The sequence below is a fragment of the Corylus avellana genome, chromosome ca8, assembly GCF_901000735.1.
Source record: "Corylus avellana chromosome ca8, CavTom2PMs-1.0".
In the NCBI taxonomy this organism is placed as follows: Eukaryota; Viridiplantae; Streptophyta; class Magnoliopsida; order Fagales; family Betulaceae; genus Corylus; species Corylus avellana.
Window position 1 is genome coordinate 2,191,834 of NC_081548.1, and position 18,639 is coordinate 2,210,472.

The following is an 18,639-nucleotide window of genomic DNA, read 5'->3' on the forward strand; positions in this document are numbered from 1 at the left end:
CCCTTCTGGTTGTTTTGGTTACAAACAACCCGTCTTTATTCTCTTCTTGGACTTTTACTAATTGTATTTCTAATATTAGTTTAGTTCTTTCTTCTTTTTAAAGTTGGAATGCATTGAAAGTTTCTCAATGTGCCAATTTTCGTGCACATGCTCTAGCTAAATAAACCGTTTTCAATCTTGTTTTTGGAAGCATTCCCATGTGATTTCCTATTCTCTTTTCCATTTGGATCAGGAATAGGAAAGATCCTCTCTTATAGTCATTTCTTCCTTATTCAATTAGAAAAAAAAAAAATAATAAATAAAATTATTTAAACCCAATTTGAAAAAAAAAAAAAAAAAAACTTTCCGTTAATGGGTTTTCACTTTTCTTTTTTCCTTTTATTATTTTAGACCATCCACGGAATTCCATATTGCTATTTTATTTATCTGGTTTTGGCATAAAAGCCTTTTAACCCAATAAAAATTCGAAGTGTCTCTCACAAAAAAAAAAAGAAAAAAAAGTCAAGGTGCCGACCCAAACCAAAAAGATCTTCTCCTTGTTCTTTGTACTTGTTCATTCACTTTCCATTAAAGAGTTGTTGCTGTATCGTGAGTACTGGGTTTTGTTTTTCTAATCCTCGTCCGACCCTCCAGCCATTTCTCTTTCTTTTTGTGTATCAAGATGTCCACGACAGCTGCTTTAGCCTCACAAGTTTCCAACTGGCACCACCCACTTGGTGACCCCAAAAAACCAATCTCCTTCTGTAATTTCTCTTTCTATATTTGGGTTTGGAGCTGGATGTTGATTGTATTTACTTCTAAATATTCTGTTTGCTTTTGTATGAATCGGTTAAAGAATGACAATGCCTTTATCTGCTGGAAAATTGCTTACTTTCTTTGAGAAGTTTGAGCCCTTTACTCTTTTCTTTCCCCACATAGTCTCAAGAGAGTTCCTTTCTTTGAGCCCACATCAAATTTCACCAAGACAAGACACATGTGGTTCAAGGCTTTAGGATTCTACTTTTTAGGAGCCTTAATTAATGGGGGGTGATTGTTGATGGTCAAGAGCCTTTTTTTTTTTTTTTTCCTTGAAGTCTTGGAATGGCATTAGGATCATAAAGTTTAGAACATGGGTTATGGATTTTTGCAGTTAAGATAATACGTTCAGGTGTGTTTCCATTTCTTAATCATCTTGTTGTGCCAAGTTTTATTTTGCAATAAATTGAATCTGGGCTGCAAATATGTAGATAGGACGAGGTCCTCTTCACCATTCTGGGCACGTTCTTTAGTGCTTTTGTGACACTCAATGCAACCCAAACTATCAGTCTCTTTGATAACTTGGCTGGTCCTGTGTTTGTGTGTGTGTGTGTGTGTGTCTAATAAAGTAAATGCATTTGCCTTTTGGGTTCCTTTTGGTTGTGGTGGTATAAATGTGCTCCATAGGCTTTCGCATGTTGGTAGATGCTGCTGTAGTTCAAGACAACTTCATATGAAATTGGATCTAATCTAAGATAGTTTGATTTTGATGACGGTTCTTGCTCTTATGTTATTCTTTTCTCTTCCTTTGTTAAGGGTTAGAATGTTTCTCATAGTTGGTACGAATCAATTGCAACCCTATTACTTGATGACTGCTGTTAGTGTTGTCTTTTAGAATTGAGTTTTGTATATTTTAATTTTTCTCAATCACATGCATATAAATATTGGTTTTGTTGGTTATGTATGTTTATTGATATGTACATAATATATATGACAAAACTATTGACATAATTGGTTTGGATTATCCAATCTATATTGTGTACCTCTCTCTTGCATTAATTGTTGAATCTTTGTCGTCAGTGGTCATGATAAGGGAGAATATGGTTTTGTTAGCTTCTCTAAATTGTAAGCTAATATCACAAATGTATTATTACTTATAAAAAAAAACAAATGTATTATTTATACGTGTAAACTTGTGGAGACTTTTATGTGTGCTTATATTATAATTTGAATGTGATGGGGGTTATGACTTTGAAACATGTAAATTCTTTACTATTGCACTTAAATGACCATTGGGTTCAGATCTGCCTGTTTTGGTAAATTATTTTAGAATGCTCATGTTAAACTCGTGTTTAATTAAAAAAACTGGGGTTGGAGGTATTGATTAAGAAAATAGCTCATCTCACATGGACCACTATTTAATCACCATCAATCCATATTCTGTTGGGGAGAGGGATTAATATATTGTCATATCTTTATTTTTCCCTTTTTCCGGCCTGAAGAACAATAATTCACATGTCACAACCTTGCAACACATTGTAGTCCACCAAGGGTAATTTTAATTTCAACACCAATGGTTAGATGCCTACATGGTGGTGTATGCTTACCTAATGTAAGCCAAGACCTGCAGAGGAAAGGGATAGTCCTGGGATGCCACTCAACCAAGGGTAGTGAACTCCATCGAGGTACTTCACTCTTTGGATTCCAATCAAACACATGGCGAGTATCAGCCGAAATACTTATCTCCTCCTCTAGATTCACCTTGTCAGGATAGATGTTGTAGATTGGTGGAGAGTCCCAATCTGCTAAAGAATATCCCTCAACAAGTTCATCTTCCTCCTTCACATGAGATGGATTTGGAGAGGTTGAAATTCAGTCAAGAATCTCATTCATTATTTGTTGGAGAGCTTGATTAGCTTTCCTCAACTGAGCAAGTTTAGGTTGCACATTAGTACTATAAGCATTTCTCCGACGTCGTGGAGTCATTACACAAATCACCACAGTAGGAAAACTTGCTCTGATACCAATTTGATGCAGGCCAAGACCTGCAAAGGAAAGGGATAGTCTTGGGATGCCACTCAACTAGGGGTAGCAGATGTACTCAACACTACTAATCGCGGATGCCACTCAATGCAACCAAGCCAGGCGCTTGATTGTTAGGAAGAATCACTCATCCAAAGGCAAGAATACCTGCTAACAATTTTCTGAATCAAAATCACTCTTTTGAGTTATGTCATCTTTCATTGATATTTACAGGTAGCACAATTCATGACTAATTCAAAAATACAATAAATGATAGACAGCTTCCAACTACCACAACTTAATATATAGACAACTTCTGAATGCAAACACAACTTACTAAGCTACAACTACCAGCAAGACTCAAGAAATGACTTTGACCATCTTGATGACAATTTACTAGCCACTTGGACACTTAAATTAGATGACACTCGTTGTCTTCTTGGTTGCCACATCAGGTAGGATTATGCTCCTGCATTCTTACCTCTAAGGAAGATGTTTGTATAGATGTAAATGCTTACACAATGAAGGCAGCCTTAAAATCTATTGGCAAGGTGTTGTGTCGTTGAGGTACCTCTAACAGCACTAGTACCCTTATGCTAGATGCATATGCTTACAAGATGTATCCTCATGCTAGACACATGCCTAAGTCAAAAACAGGCCAGGGGAGCTTGCCTCAAGCCTTCTGTCCAATGGTATATGACTGTGGGGTGCTAAATGTTGACAAAGCAAGTAGGGTATTTTAGGCTTCCCATTGTCTTCTTCCTTCATGATCTTCTATATTGGTTTTCTCTCTCATTGATACTTAATTGGTCCTCTTTTTGTTTTTACTTTATATTTTGCCTGGTAGATCATAGGAACTGCTTACTTCTTTTTTCATTTTTATATATCGATTGTATTGTTCTGCTCCGCAAGTGTTTTCTACTTTGTGTGGGTTAGAATAAGAGCCCATGATAAAGAAATGATATATGAACCCTTTTTTTTGATAAATAAAATGATATATGAACCTTGGTTGGCAAGTATTCTGAAATGGAAGGAGTGAACCGACTGCAAGTAATAGATAGTAGGCTATGCATGCATATAGCCATTTATCACTCTGATTAGTCTTTCCTAATCCTTCTCCAAAGTTTGTCATTCATTTGTGGTCCTGTTTTTAATTATCTTATTTATCATTAGTGGACATACTAAAGAACAATGTTTGAAAAATCGGTGAGGTACAAAGTATAGGACAATAAATCTGGGCTGAAAAATTATCACCAACCAGCGTTGACGGTTAAAAATTCATTCATTGAACAGCCCTATGACAAACAATTCTTCAACATTTTTTGGCATATAAATTCTAGTGGTTCAGTATTATAATAGTTTTAATTTTTACATGATGATTTAAATCAATAATGATCTACATGTTGGGTAATTCTGCAATGGGCAATGGTTCTGTTGATTTTGTAATGTTGTAAATGTATTGTGCTTTTTCATCTCATCTTGGTTAAGTCTCAGAAATTATGAAATAATACAACTTGCTTTTTCTTGTCCAATTGTTTTGTAATTGATGTTCTCGTGCAATAATTTTTTTTTCCTGATTGCTAATTTTACAATCTCTGATGAGAATGAGAAATTAAATTTCGTTTCCTCTGTTGCATTTAATTGAAGTTAACTTATATTCAAATCCAGCTGGACCTTCAATTTTTTCATGGCCTAGTACGAAGACTGGAAAGACACCAAGATCTCTCCGTTTGTATGGTTTATTTGGAGGGAAAAAGGAAAATAATGAAAAGAATGATGACGCGTCATCAAAGGTTCAGTTTTCTTTTGGCCAAGTCTTGTGTTAACTAGAGCATGCCTTGTAAACTAATGTGTTTGACTTCTACCTTATAAATAATATTCTTCTGTCCTTTTCTCAACTTTATGCTCATCCTTTATTGTTCACCATAACCTTACTTTACTTTTGATATAGGCAGGAATACTGGGTAATATGCAAAATCTATATGAAACTGTTAAGAAAGCCCAAATGGTAGTCCAAGTTGAAGCAGTGCGTGTGCAGAAAGAGCTTTCTACGTACATTCTATTTATTCGATCCATCTTTGTCTGATATTTCCGCTCCTTTTCTTTTTTAGAAGACTATTTATCTTCTGCATTTGTCTACTCTTTTGCAGAGCAGAGTTTGATGGTTATTGTGAGGGCGAGCTAATTAAGGTATGATTTGTTTTGCTTTTATTAGAATTTAAAAGTCAGCCTAAATATGGTTTATATCTGTGAAGCCAATACTTCCTTTTGTATGTTCCCATGTTGTTTGTAGTCGTATGGTTGGATGATAGATGTAGTAAATATTATCATGGATTAGGTTAAGTTTCATAACCTTAGCATAGTTGTTTGCATATGTCTATTCAACTTCTTGGTGGCGTAAGTTGAATTATAAAGAACAGACTTAATTTTTGAGGGAGATGGCACCATACTTATAAGAACCAGATTCAACCAAGGATCATATAGGGATTGCCTTATCATCTTTGGTACATTTAGACTACACGAGAAAACAGGTCAAAATTCCAGTTGAACCAGGGGGTTTTATGTGGAACTGTTAGCTAATACAATTGGTCCTCCCATCTTAACACAAAGGTGTGTGTTTTAATAACTTAAATTGAGGGTGCAACTACCAGGTATCTAGCCTATTGCCTTTCAGTTGGAAGTCTCTGCAATATAAACAGGCTAAAATTATTTGTTTGTTTTACCAACTGTTTTATGCGTATTGCCCCTTTTCTTTTTGCTACAATATTGTATATAACCTTTTTCCAAAAATTAATGGACTTTCACTAAATACGCTAATGTGAATGGTAAGCTATATAAGCCAGTGATCCAACCACTGACCTAGTTGAAACATCATATGGCTTCTTATGATATGGTTGAAATTTGTGTTCTGTTTGACATTTGGTGAGATTCAGAATTGTTTCTTTTGCATTTGAAATGAGGGAATTTTGTTAAGATCATTTCTAGGGTTTTTGATAGTGACATTTTTTACAATTTTTAATCACTTCACAAGATTTAACTTTTTTCAATCACAAACTTTTTGTTTTTTAGTGACTCCACTCCCGTGGAGAAGTAAATGCAAATAGTTCATTTCTGTGCAATGGCTATTGGGTGCATAGAAATAGCATTAAAAGAAAACTGGAGATCTCACATCTTACTAAACTCGTGGTACTAGTTGCTCCTAATATATTTGATTGTATCTGTCTCTAGGTAACTCTTTCTGGTAACCAGCAACCTTTGCGCACTGAGATAACTGAGGCTGCAATGGAATTAGGAGCCGAAGTAAGCGAAGAGTCTCCCATATAGGCTTTATGTGTTTATTTGCAGTTTATATAATTAGTTATGTGATTATTGTCATGCTTGTTTCATGGTTCTGCAGGTTTCCTAAATGAAGTTTGTCTATAGAAACTGTTGGGATCATAACATTTTGAAATGTATTTTAACAACCAAAAAGATTAATTTGATTGGAAGAATCTTAACCGCCGGGAACATGCACACCTATAGCTATTCAATACTCATTATATTCGTCGTTGAGAAATAATGTTGACTAGTGTTTTTCTTTTTTGGGCTTAAATTATTCGCCCTAATTATAGATTCATTTGCGCCTAAACTACAATTTTTTATGAGTATTTTGACTAGGTCCGTTTGCTTTTTTCTGCAGAAACTCTCTCTTTTGGTTACTGAAGCATACAAGGACGCACACCAGAAAAGTGTCAAGGTGAGATGGCGCTTGGTGAAAAATCTTGAAATTGCAATAGGGAAATGATTATTCAATTAACAGCGGTAACAACATCCCATAATCCTTGGGATATTGTTTTTTCGTCTTTTTCAGGCAATGAAGGAGAGAATGAGCACTCTTGCCCAGAGTTTAGGAATGCCACAAGGCCTCAGTGAGGGATAGAAATGATTTAGAGATTTTGAGCTCTGCATCAGTTTATATTGTTCAAGATTTTAGTGATAGATATGAGTTTTCAATTTTCATGGATTTTGTTTGTCATGTTCTTTAACAAAATATTCACACCACTGGACTGGTATTTTGAGAAGAGGCGTATAAAATAAATGAAAATTATTGGTATATAATCTGAATCTGGATCGCACAAGATATCAAATCAAAACCCCATAATTTATATAAAAAAATAAAGAATTCCCCCCCAAAAATTAAGCTCAGAAGCTGGTAATCAAGCGAATCAAAACAACCCCAAAGCAAAAACCCCCATTGCAACCATCAAACCGCTCTGCAACCTTGTAGCACTGCTAGTTGGAGCAACGGCCGGACCTTCAAACTCCACCGGAGAAGGCGCTGGAGAAATAACAGTGCGTCTTGGAGAAATAACCACCACAACCAACTTCTGACCCTTCTGGCAGTGTCCCTCGGCTCCGCTGATGAAGTAGAAGGCCCCAGATCTGTCAAGCTTCACCTTGGTGTTCCCATCTTTGTGCTCTTCAATGGGGTTAGAAGTATTGCAGTTGGCATAATCTTCCTTGCTCACTTGCAATACCGAGTCTTTGCCACCGTCATACTTCCACACTGAGAATGACCAAAGCATGAAAAGTGTATGTTAATAATACCATGAAAATAAACGGTCCGATTTGGTTTGTGATTTTAAAATGTGTGAGCTTTTAAAAACACATTTGTTTACTTGCGAATTTAAAAGCACAGAATCACAATTTTTAAAACACATTTTCAAATAATACATTTTCTAAAATCAAATCGTAATTTTAATCTGCAAAATTGTAGTGCCAAATGCAATTAGAGGGAGAACCCATAAGAGAATAAAGATGAGAGATTCATATTTACCAAGAGAGTCGCCGATGCGAAAACGAGAACTTCCAGCCCATTGATTGAGGGAATCAGATTGAGATGATGGGATTTTCCATGCATCTGTCTTGCCTCCAACCAAGATCTCTTTGGCTTCAGAGAAGCTAAAGAGTAATAGGACTACAAAAGCAGAAATAGCTCTTGAAAAAACTGCCATTGACACTCAGAAAACAACAAGCAAAAGAAGACAGATGGCTTGAAGTGTGTGCTTGTGGGCGTGTAACTTCTCTTTGAGAGATAGAGATGATTGATGTGGTGGTTCAGGTGGTTGATGTATTTATAGAGGAGAAGAGAGAAGAAACTAGCCGTTGGGACCTTGGGAAGGGGTCAGTGTGGGCCAAGTGGCTTTCTGGGTTTGTCCGTTACCTTTTGTTTTTTAACGGTAAAACAAATGGAATTTAAAAATAAAAGATCGTAAAAGTAGAAAAACGGATCAAAATTGTTTGAACGGTCAAAATAGTATAGAAAGTAGGAGTACGGTAGAGGGTAACGGTCAAAAAAGGACTTGAGGATTGCTTGTGTTGGGAGTTTCTAAAACTACAAAAATTTTCTTTTAAACAGACAATTCTTTCAATTGAGTTTCTTAAACTCATAATTTTAATGCAAATAAAAATTACGACAAATATTAATTTAATAAATTGGCCAATTTAAAGAAAAACTTTTGTTCCACTTGAAATAAACCCAAATTTGTTTGGATCATTGTAGAACTAGGTCTCATAGATTGTTTCATGTGAGTCACAGGGATGGTTATCCCCATTGTTCCATTGCCACAACCCTATAGTAGTGCCATCATGCAAAAGTGCCGCTCCGGAATTTTTTTCTTTAATATTAACAGATTCTATCAACTTTTTTAATGGTATGGACGAATTTGTTTTTTCTTTGCTTACCTCAATGAGTTATTAATCACTTTTTAGAACTCAAAAAGCTATTTGTCAAAATGACAAACCTTAGGAATGAAAAATGCATTTATTCCTTGAATTTATTCAAACCCAATATAATCAAAATCAAATCCCTTTATTTAGTGTAATCCAATCCTCATATAAGATAAGGATTTCTATCATTATCATATACTCAATCTAACAATGGAGAGGATACCAACTGGTGTGTTCTTTGCTTAAAATTAAATTTAATAATTTAATTAAAAGCAATGCATATTTGTAAATATACCATTATGAGTCGTGTAATGCTCTTCACTCTTCAAAATAAAAAAAGGGGGGTTAAATGTGTTTTTGGTACTTGAGTTTTAACGATTTTTTTTTTTTTTTTTTTTTTCACTTAAGTTTCATTTTGTATCATAAATCATGGGATGTGTTTTAGGAAAATATTTATATAATAAAATTGGAAATACTTTCAAATCCAACAATTATCATCAACACCCTCTCACTTTTGTCCCAAAGAATGAGTCCTCCCCTTCATGTGATGCTTGTGGTGTGACTTTCGATGGCATATATGGCCCTAGAATGCACTCTATGCAAATTTATTTTCCACTTCTCTTGGTCTTGTCTCATAGAAGTACCAAAGAAAGTCACCTTGAAGTGATGCTTGGAGGAAGCCAGCAACATAGCCTTAAACTCACCCAAGGCACGGAGATTTCGGAGTTTCTTATGGCTATCGTGGAACTCTCCCTCTCCTTAGAGGTTTTGTTATATCTATGTTGAGGAAAATAGAATTTCGTCAAGAACATATCAATATGTATTGTATAATGTGCTTTCTGCATATGGAGTTTGTTGATGGCATGCATGATATTGATGGGAAGGATGTGTTGGGCGTAGTTGGGATAGTCATGAGGGAGTAGTTGGGATTGGCCTTGGAGAAGATCCTGAAAGTCCGTTTCTTGGAGGACTTTCACCATGGATGCTGCGAAGGTCAGGGAAATAATGTGATATATATAGGGAGTTTCAGTACGTAAATCTCATGAACATATATATATTTTTCTTTTGCCCTTTATCAATCTAGCATTTTATAACTATATACAAATGAAAATAATTTGCAACGAAGAGAGAAAAAAAAACCATATTCCCCCTCATACCAGCACTCACAAATGGACAAAATTTTCCTTCAAATTAAATTGGAGGAAATTTTTTTAACTTAGTGTATTAAATTCACATATCCCCTTAAAGTATGTGATTTTTATATGCATTTTTAGAATCACATGTAATTCTTAAAATGCATGTCAGAAATATATCTTCTTTTTCCGAATAACTTGGACATTGCAAATTGAGTGTTAGTTTGAGCCTTGAAGGGGGTATTTGTACTTTTTTTTTTTTTTTTGTCCGAATAACTTGGACATAAATTTCCTACAATTAGGTTCATTTTTTTAAAACAAGTATCTAAAAGCGACGTGTCATTTAAGCTAATAACAAATTATGTGAGAAGCACATGTCATTAAAAAAAATACATGTTTCTCACATCTTAAGGTTACATGTCACTTTTAAAAGCTGCTTTGTAGAAAATTTTTGTCCTAACTTGAAAAGTGTTAAATCACAATTTATTCAAAAAACTTAAGCTAAGAATAAATGATGAATTTTCTTTATTATTTAATTAATATCGTAACACTCGTTTTCACGTGTGAGTTTAAACTATATATGCTTTAATAAATGAGGCTCATTATGTGAAATATTCATGTGAAATGCAAGTTAAATTATAAAAAAGAAAACTAAACTCATAGAAAAATAATGAATCTAATATTTTAACAAACCTAAAATTTAGAATTGTGAAACGAAATTAGCAACAAAAAGTAGAGTATCATTTCTCCTCTTCACAAGATATGTTTAGGTAGCTTATTACTTACTGCATTATCTTCATATACAAGTTCCTTCTTTATTTTTCTTCTTCATATATAGAGCCATGAAATCTTTTTTCCTTTTCATCTTGAAGTTATTTGGCACAAAGGATTGGAATTATGCCAATGCAAATCTTTTTCTTTTGCCCAGGCACGTGAATGCCACTCAACTTGGGAATAAAGACTTGGTTTTATTCCAATGGTTAGATCTAAGAGCACTCTCACCGGCTATAGGAGATGCTCAAAATGTTCATAGGACAAAGCCTTAAGGCTGCATTAAGTTTTTATTTCTCTAAGTAATATTTACAATATACATCCTCCTATTTATAGGAGAATTATGTTGGATACAAATAGACTTCTACTCTAACTAGGTGGTAGTCTTTAACTATAGCTAGACTTCAACTGTAACTCAGTAATAGTCTTCAAATGTGACTCAGTGATGTAAATCAATGATATTTTTCAACTGATTATTATTCTTGAACTCTATGATATGCTCTAACACTTCACGTGTGAGTTCGAACTCTACATTAATATGTAAAATATTGATTTGAAAAGTGTGGTGAATTATAGAAACAAGAGTTAAACTCATAGAAAAGTATGAATTTAATGTCTTTAGTAAAATTTAGAATTGTAAAAAAAAGAAAAGAAAAAAAAAAGAAAAAGAAAGCAATAAAAATTTGAATATCTTTTTCCCTTCTAACAAGATATGTTTAGGTAGCTTAGAAGTTGGAAGTTAGAATTTATTACTTAATGCATATACAAGTTCTTTCTTTATTTTTATTCTTTATATATGGAGCCATGAAATCTTTTGTTTTTGTCATCTTGAAGTTATTTGGCACAAAGTATTGGAATTATGCCAATTCAAATCTTTTTCTTTTGCCTAGGCATGTGAATGCCATTCAATTTGGGAATAGAGACTTGGTCTTATTCTAATAGTTAGATCTAAGAACACTCTCAATGGCTACTAGAGATGCTTAAAATATAGTAAATGTAGCCATTTGAGCTTTATCCTGATGTATGTATGACTTATGTCATAAGATAAAGTTCTAAAGCTACATTAAACTCTTATTTCTATGAGTAATATTTACAATATAACATCTTCCTATTTATTGGAAAATCATGGTAGATGCAGATATACTTATACTCTAGTTAGATAATAGTCTTTAACTATAGCTATATTTCAATTGTAATTCAGTGATATTCTTCAACTGTGACTATTATTCTTGAACTCTATAATATGCTCTAACACTTCACGTGTGAGTTCAAATTCTACCTTAATATGTAAAATATTGATTTGAAATGTGTGGTGAGTGATAGAAGCAAGGGTTAAACTCATACAAAAGTATGAATTTAATATCTTAAGTAAAATTTAGAATTGTTAAAAAAAAAAAGCAATAAAAATTAGAATATCATTTCCCCTCCTAACAAGATATGTTTAGGTAGCTTAGAAGTTGAAAGTTAGAATTTATTACTTGATGCATATACAAGTTCTTTATTTATTTTTATTCTTCATATATGGAGTCATGAAATCTTTTGTTTTTTTAATCTTGAAGTTATTTGGCACAAAGGATTAGAATTATGCCAATGCAAATCTTTTTGTTTTGCCCCCTCAGTAAGACTGTCACAAATCTCAAAGAGGTAGGTGGCAGAATAAACCTTTCCACTTACTACGTCTATCCTCAAAAATACAATTTGCATGCATATAAGTAAGTGAACGCTACTCAACTTGAGAATAAGAACTTGGTTCTGACATGTCACATTAACTAACAGAATTTATAAGTTTTTTTTGACGAAATTTGATAGAAATGAGTAATTTGTTATTTATGCATACATCATGAAGTTTTCAGAACATTTTGATACCATAAAGCTTATTTCAAATCAGGTAAATAAACCACAAAGGCTAATTTTATTTTTATTTTTTTTAACAAATAACTCAAAACATAAATTCGTCTTCTCGTTGTTGAGCAATCTCGTACATCCTAAGTTATTAATGAAAGGATTATATATATATATATATATATATATATAAGAGAGAAAAAAAGAAGTGTGGTTCATTTTCATCATTCTCTCATTCTCCAAATTTTAAAAATCTTATGTGTGATCCATTAATGGTAATTTTGAAAATTCAGATGATGAAAAGGAGGATGTATAACACGTGGCACCTAAAAGTTAGAAATTATAACTTAGTGCAAATACAAGTTATTTCTTTCTTTTTCTTCTTCGGTGGGCCATGCAAACCTTTTGCTTTTGTCCCTACCATTACAAATCTCAAAGAGATGGCAAGAATATATAACTAATTACCACTTAATGGCGATTCTGAAGAAGGACAAATTGCGTTGTAAGCATAAGGATTTGGTCTTATTATATTCCAAAGGCTGGATATAAGTAGAAATCTTGACTAATTTCTCTCCACAACAAGAACAAACAGCTACTGCCACCAACCCATTTCCTTTAACAAATCCCAAGACTAAAAATCACTTCTCCGTTGTGTGGAAATGGTTCGCACCGTGCACGCCCCCATTTATGTTCGCTCCAGCTCAGGATCAAAAAAGGTAAAAGTGGGGGAACAAGAGTTGGTTCATGTCGACGATTTTCTAAGAGGGGTCTATGGCGCAGTAGAGGTGCGTGTGCACCAAACAGAGGTGAAAAATGATGATGACGAAGAGGAAGTTTTTTGCAGGACGTGCCGGGAACAGATATTGGGTCCCGCTTTAAAATGCTCGGGTAGAAACATCTTCTTTCATCCACCATGCCTCAATCTACCCACCAATGGCAAAGCCCTTATTTTTCACCTCACCGAGCCGCACGATCGCTTGCTCTTCCAAGAAAACATAGAAAATGATGGCGAGAAGGGCATTGTTTGCTCCGGATGCGAGAAGCGAGTAAAGGGTCGCGGATTCAAGTGCCCCACCGCCAATTGCGACTTGCTCTTGCATGAATCATGCGTTGAGCCGCCTACCACGATACAAGACCACCCCTTCCACCCAAACCACACCCTTGTCGGTGAGATGCCAAAGAAAAAATATTGCAATGCTTGTGGTACATGCTGCAATACATACTTCTTCTACAGTTGCAGTGAGTGTGATTTCAATCTTGATTTCACATGCGCTATTTGCTCACAGATTAAGAATGCTGACAAATGCCAACACAAATTCATCTCCTTCTTGAAGCAGATTGAGTTCACTTGCGAAGCTTGTGGTGAGAAAGGCAAGGAGTTAGCCACACAATGTAGAATCTGTCACTTCTTAATTCATGGAAAATGTGCTCGATTTTTACGAACTATTTGGATTGCAAGACATCATCACTCCCTCGCTTTCACCTGTTCTCTTCGTGATCAAGTCGAAGGGACCTCGAACGGCAACATATTATGTAATCTTTGCTGGCGAAAGGTGAAGACAGAGTATGCAACATATTATTGTAAGGAATGCAATTATGTGGCCCACTTGGAATGTGCATTTCAAGATGATGTAACTGCAGATCTCAAATTGCTGCCTGAGGAACCCGTTGATTTAGGAAGTGATTCTACAGAGGTTGAAGTAGCTGAGCAGATGCAAAATTTTGGCCATCCACACCAGTTAATTCTTAGCAATGAGGAGCTTACGGATGAGAAGCTTTGTGATGGTTGTATGGGATTCATCTCCACCCCGTTTTTCAATTGTCCACAATGCAACTTCTTTCTTCACAACAGATGTGTTCAACTACCAAAAAAGAAGCGACACCTTCTTCACCCACATTTGCTCACTTGCTTCTCATCGTCAACTTTCTCTGGTGAATTGTTCTCTTGTGATGCTTGTGAACGTGTCAGCAATGGCTTCTCCTATAGATGTGACACATGTGATTTCGACATCGACCTTCAATGTTTTTCAATTTCAGAAACCTTGAAGCATGATTGTCACCCACACTCTCTCTCCCTTGCTGTTAATTCTAATAGAAGCTGCCATGTTTGTAATTGCACTTCTCGCAAGGAACGTGGGGTATTTGTATGCAAGAGTGGTTGCGATTTCACCTTGGGTTTGGAATGTGCAACTCTTCCGCTCGAAGCTAGGCACATATATGATGATCATCCCCTCAAGCTCACCTACAATGCTGAAGTTCATTGTGAATACTATTGTCTAATTTGCGAAAACGAAAGAGATCCAAATTGTTGGTTCTATTATTGTGAAAAATGTGATTTTCCTGCTCATCTCCAATGTGTTTTGGGAAAATATCCATACGTTAAATTTGGAAATACGTGCACGTCTCAAGATGCTCATGAGCACCCTCTCACTTTTGTCCCAAAGACAGAGTCCTCTCCTCCATGTGATGGTTGTGGTGAGAATTTTGATGGCATGGCCTTAGAATGCACTAAATGCAAATTCAATGTCCACTACTTAAGTTCATGCCTCAAAAATATAAATTACGAAATCATGCACGCTAGAGAGATGGTTGGAGAAAGCCAAGCAGCATAGCCCCAGACTCACTCAAAGCACGGAGATTTGAAAGTTTATTAGGTATCATTGAACTTTATCTCTCCTCAGAGGTTTGCTTATTTCTTTTATTATTTAAGTTAAAGAAAATATAATTTGGTCAAGAACTTATCAATATGTATTGTATATTGTTGCTTATGCACATGGAGCTTGTTGATGCATGATATTAATGGGAATGATGTTTCTCTTTATTGTCAATGTTGCTTCAAAATTGTGTTCACATGTCAATGTAGATTTACATATTTGGATACTTGTGTTTAAGCTAAAGTAATTATCTTCCTTCTTTTTTTTTTTTTCTTTTTTTTAAATTTAAAACAGCCATTCTCAATGTCATACTCATGTATATATTAAATATTGGAATTCCTTATTAGTATTAAACAATCGTATAGTTACGAATAGTTCCCTCATTTTGAGTGAGTGTTCAAAAAACAAAATCAACGTACTGTTTGCTAGAAACACATATACTTGAACACCTATAGCTAGCAAAATCAGCCATTGGCGGCCTCCGTATCATGTGAGGTTTTGCTTGTAAAAATGTTTATTTTGTGGACTCTTTAATTTGCAGGTTTTTATTGGGTATGGAGATGGACTAAAACTATTAAAATTTGAGGAATGTTAGGCTTACAAACAAATTTTACAACATGATTAAAAAGAAAACATTATGTTGTAAAAGTTTTTTTGTAAAATTTGTTTGTAAGCCTAACATTTTTCTTAAAATTTTGCACTATATTGCTTACCCTTCAAATTAGTTATTTAATTTGCAATTTTTTTTTCCGAATTAAAATATTGTATCAATATCCTTCCAAATTACAAAAAATTTACATAATAAAAAAAATCTAAATAAAAAAATAATTAAATAAAAAATAAAAAAAATAAGAAAATAAAAGCTTAGGCCCAAAAACTTTCGAGAAAATGCCGCTTGACCAGCATTGAAGACAGAATGGAATCAAAAGACTTTAAAACGTAAATGCATACAACTTGATCGATGACAAGAAACGGGATGAGCCAATATATAGAATATTGCAAGAACTAGAAATTTGAAAATTCATAGACTAAATTCAATTAAAACACTCGGAGTTAGGACACCGTCGAAACTCAATTGGGACATTGCTAAGACTGAGTTAGGACTTGGTCAGGACCTGATTGGGACACCGTCGAAATCCGATTAGGACACTGCCAAGGCTCGGTTGGGACTTGGTCAAGACCTGCTGGGACATTGTTGGGATCTAGTTAAGACATTGCTCAGACTCAGTTGGGACCCAGGCAAGACCCGCCGAGACCCAGATGGGACATCGCCAAAACTCCATCAAGACCTGCTTGTTGTGACTTAGTCAAAACACCGACGGGACTCAGTTACCGAAAAATGTTTTTCAGAAAATTATTTTTTAAGAATATTTTTCCAAAAAAAAAAAAACGGAGCCAAGAAGGGAAATGTGAGGGGACTTCTATCATCTGTTACTCGGTTTGCCATAGGTTAAGTTACACGGATGTCTCATGAAGCATGGGTTAGTGTGGTGTGATGGTCAAGGTTTCCACGTACTCTTGCTGTATTTTTGCTGTCACAGGAAATCAGGAGGGTGGCCGGAGATTTCAGCTTGAAAGGTTGGGGCCTTTTATTCTTGTGTCAGCGTGAAAGAAACTCTACGTTAGTAAAATAAAAGATTTAGAATTGTGAAATGAAATAAGCAATTAAAATTAATTAGAATATAATTTCATCTCCTCACAAGATATGATTACGTAGAAATTAGAAGCCAGAATTTATTACTAACAGCATATAATTTCAACTTCAACAATTAAGACTCTAATATTTTTTATATAATTATTCTAATGTATCAATATTAGCTAATTAACATTAACAGTCTAAGGTGTTAGACACCGAACAGCAGAGATTTTCCCGCATATATATAGTAAACATAGAAACACAAACATGCACACTCTTAAAATTAATATACTTTTTAAAATTACTATTAAATTTGGGATAAATAATTATTGAATTTTGATCTTAATAGAAGTTTTAAAAGTCCATCAATTAAAAAACAAAAAAACACAAAACATGAGTCTTTTTCTAGCATAGATCGAGATGAGATCAGTAGGGAATGATCTTCCAAATCTGGTTATCCCGGCCGTGCCACTGCCACAGCCCTACAGTAGTGCCATCACGCACAGAACCACCTCCGGATTTCTCTTCGCCAACAAAAGCATCCACATTCAGTCCAGTGTTATTCGCCATTCTTATAGCTCGGAAGCCTTCACCCAACTCATCTTGGCCTCAGTCCACAGGATGGACTCGTCAAGAACATCAGCAGATTCAGCACTACCGTAAGATTTCAGCTGCACAGGATGAGTGTCTCCAATGGCGTGCTTCATTGCCTGACCGGTGGCTTTGTTAACAAGAGCAAAGCTTGGAAACCCGTTTACGTCATTCACACTTGTGCCGTAGTCTTCTTTGTACCAGTGCTGCAACTCATCTGACGGATCAGATCTCGCGAGAATGACGTGGCCGTCTCGGATTGTGACCGAGTAGGTGGGGTCCGCCTTCGAGAACACCCTGAAAGTCTGCCTCCGCCTAAATGGGAAGCAGGGAAAATTCAGGCACATTATTAATTTAATCAATTAATTAATTAATGTGAAATATACGGAGTTTCAGTAGCTGCAGCTAGCTGGAGCTTTAGTTGATGAGGAAGAAGACACTTATAGAGTTATAGGGGAAGAAGAAGGGTGCCATTGTAATTTTACAAGGGTCGTTCTCGTATCGTGGGCGTCAAAGTTTTGTTTTTCCCAACAGTATTTATTCTTCTTGCTAATTCCTATTTTCCCATGACCATTCATTATACGGATCTTTTTATATATTTTTTTTAATCCGAGTCATCCCTTTATTTAACGGTTTAAATAAATATAGAAGTTTGTAGGTTATTGAAATAATTAATTTTAATTTTTAATATGTTAAATTTATTTACTTGGGTAACTTAAATTTTTATTTTTATTTAAACTGTTAAATAAAATAAATGACTCAAATTTTAAAATATAAAAATATGAGGAGATCTAGCACCTCTTTGATTGCAACAAAGGTAATTAATTGCACCACATGCATGCTAGTCTTTCTATTCAATACGTGGAAAACTAATATATATATATATATATATATATATATATATATATATATTTGCCCTTTATCAATCTAGCATTTTATAATATACAGATGAAAATAATTTGCCAAAAAAAAAAAAAACCTCATTCCCCGTCATATCAACACTCACTAATGGACAAAGTTTTTTTGTCCAATTCAAACCGTATTAAATTACTAATTATTTAAAAAAACTTAAACTAAGAAGAAAAGAATATTTTTTTTTATTTAATTAATACTGTAGCACTCTCATTTATGTATTGATTCAAACTCTGGCTCAATAAATAGGGCTCAATATGAGAAATATTGATTTAAAATGTAAGGTAAATCATAGAATTTAATGAGGTTAATATCTTTAACAAAAGTAAAATTTAGAATTGTGAAAAGAAATAAGCAACAAAAAATTAGATTATCATTTTTAGAATTTATTACTTAATTTCTTTATTTTTCTTCTTCAGTGGGCCATAAAATCTTTTGCTTTTATCACTTCGATTCTTCGAAGTATAGTTGGCACCAATTAAGGACTGGAATTCTGCCAAATTCCAATGCAAACTCCACTTGGGAATAAAAACTTGGTCATGTTCCAAGGGTTGAAGTCTCTTCCCTTTCTAAGAAAATTAAATTCTCAAAAGTTTCAAAAAAGGCACAAGTAACAAAACTTGGGTAGCATTTG

General features: G+C 34.6%; 4 protein-coding genes across 5 annotated transcripts; 2 read left to right on the plus strand and 2 right to left on the minus strand.

Moving 5' to 3' along the window:
- Positions 1 to 491: 491 nt before the first annotated feature.
- Positions 492 to 6,855, plus strand: LOC132190089 (nucleoid-associated protein At4g30620, chloroplastic-like). Of its 2 annotated transcripts, XM_059604971.1 has the most exons (7): positions 492 to 743; positions 4,426 to 4,550; positions 4,709 to 4,809; positions 4,908 to 4,947; positions 5,986 to 6,057; positions 6,437 to 6,493; positions 6,608 to 6,855. In XM_059604971.1, exons 1-7 carry the CDS (start codon positions 662 to 664, stop codon positions 6,674 to 6,676), a joined length of 546 nt encoding a protein of 181 aa, XP_059460954.1. In that variant the 5' UTR covers positions 492 to 661; the 3' UTR covers positions 6,677 to 6,855. The 2 variants fall into 2 exon arrangements, with proteins under 2 accessions (XP_059460954.1, XP_059460955.1); XM_059604972.1 differs by lacking the exon at positions 5,986 to 6,057.
- LOC132190090 (early nodulin-like protein 15) lies at positions 6,825 to 7,831 on the minus strand. Its single transcript, XM_059604973.1, has 2 exons — positions 7,574 to 7,831; positions 6,825 to 7,303 (listed from the first exon to the last, which is right to left on the minus strand). The coding sequence occupies exons 1-2, from the start codon at positions 7,749 to 7,751 to the stop codon at positions 6,963 to 6,965; spliced, it is 519 nt and encodes a 172-aa protein (XP_059460956.1). The 5' UTR covers positions 7,752 to 7,831; the 3' UTR covers positions 6,825 to 6,962.
- A 5,040-nt stretch (positions 7,832 to 12,871) lies between these two features.
- LOC132189544 (uncharacterized) lies at positions 12,872 to 14,824 on the plus strand. The gene has a single exon (XM_059604285.1). The coding sequence runs from the start codon at positions 12,872 to 12,874 to the stop codon at positions 14,822 to 14,824; it is 1,953 nt and encodes a 650-aa protein (XP_059460268.1).
- A 2,104-nt stretch (positions 14,825 to 16,928) lies between these two features.
- On the minus strand, positions 16,929 to 17,440 carry LOC132189545 (ricin B-like lectin EULS3). Its single transcript, XM_059604286.1, is given in 2 exon segments — positions 16,929 to 17,102; positions 17,105 to 17,440. Coding segments are annotated over 2 exon segments (510 nt in total).
- Between the last annotated feature and the right edge of the window lie 1,199 nt (positions 17,441 to 18,639).

Bases quoted from the DNA above. Each gene is read 5' to 3' on its own strand.
- LOC132190089 (XM_059604971.1), top strand. From the start codon at position 662: ATGTCCACGACAGCTGCTTTAGCCTCACAAGTTTCCAACTGGCACCAC. The intron at 4,810-4,907 runs GTACATTCTATT...ACTCTTTTGCAG, and splicing joins GTGCAGAAAGAGCTTTCTAC to AGCAGAGTTTGATGGTTATT. The intron at 6,494-6,607 runs GTGAGATGGCGC...CGTCTTTTTCAG, and splicing joins CACACCAGAAAAGTGTCAAG to GCAATGAAGGAGAGAATGAG.
- LOC132190090 (XM_059604973.1), bottom strand. From the start codon at position 7,751: ATGGCAGTTTTTTCAAGAGCTATTTCTGCTTTTGTAGTCCTATTACTC. The intron at 7,304-7,573 runs GTAAATATGAAT...GGTCATTCTCAG, and splicing joins TCGCATCGGCGACTCTCTTG to TGTGGAAGTATGACGGTGGC.
- LOC132189544 (XM_059604285.1), top strand. From the start codon at position 12,872: ATGGTTCGCACCGTGCACGCCCCCATTTATGTTCGCTCCAGCTCAGGA.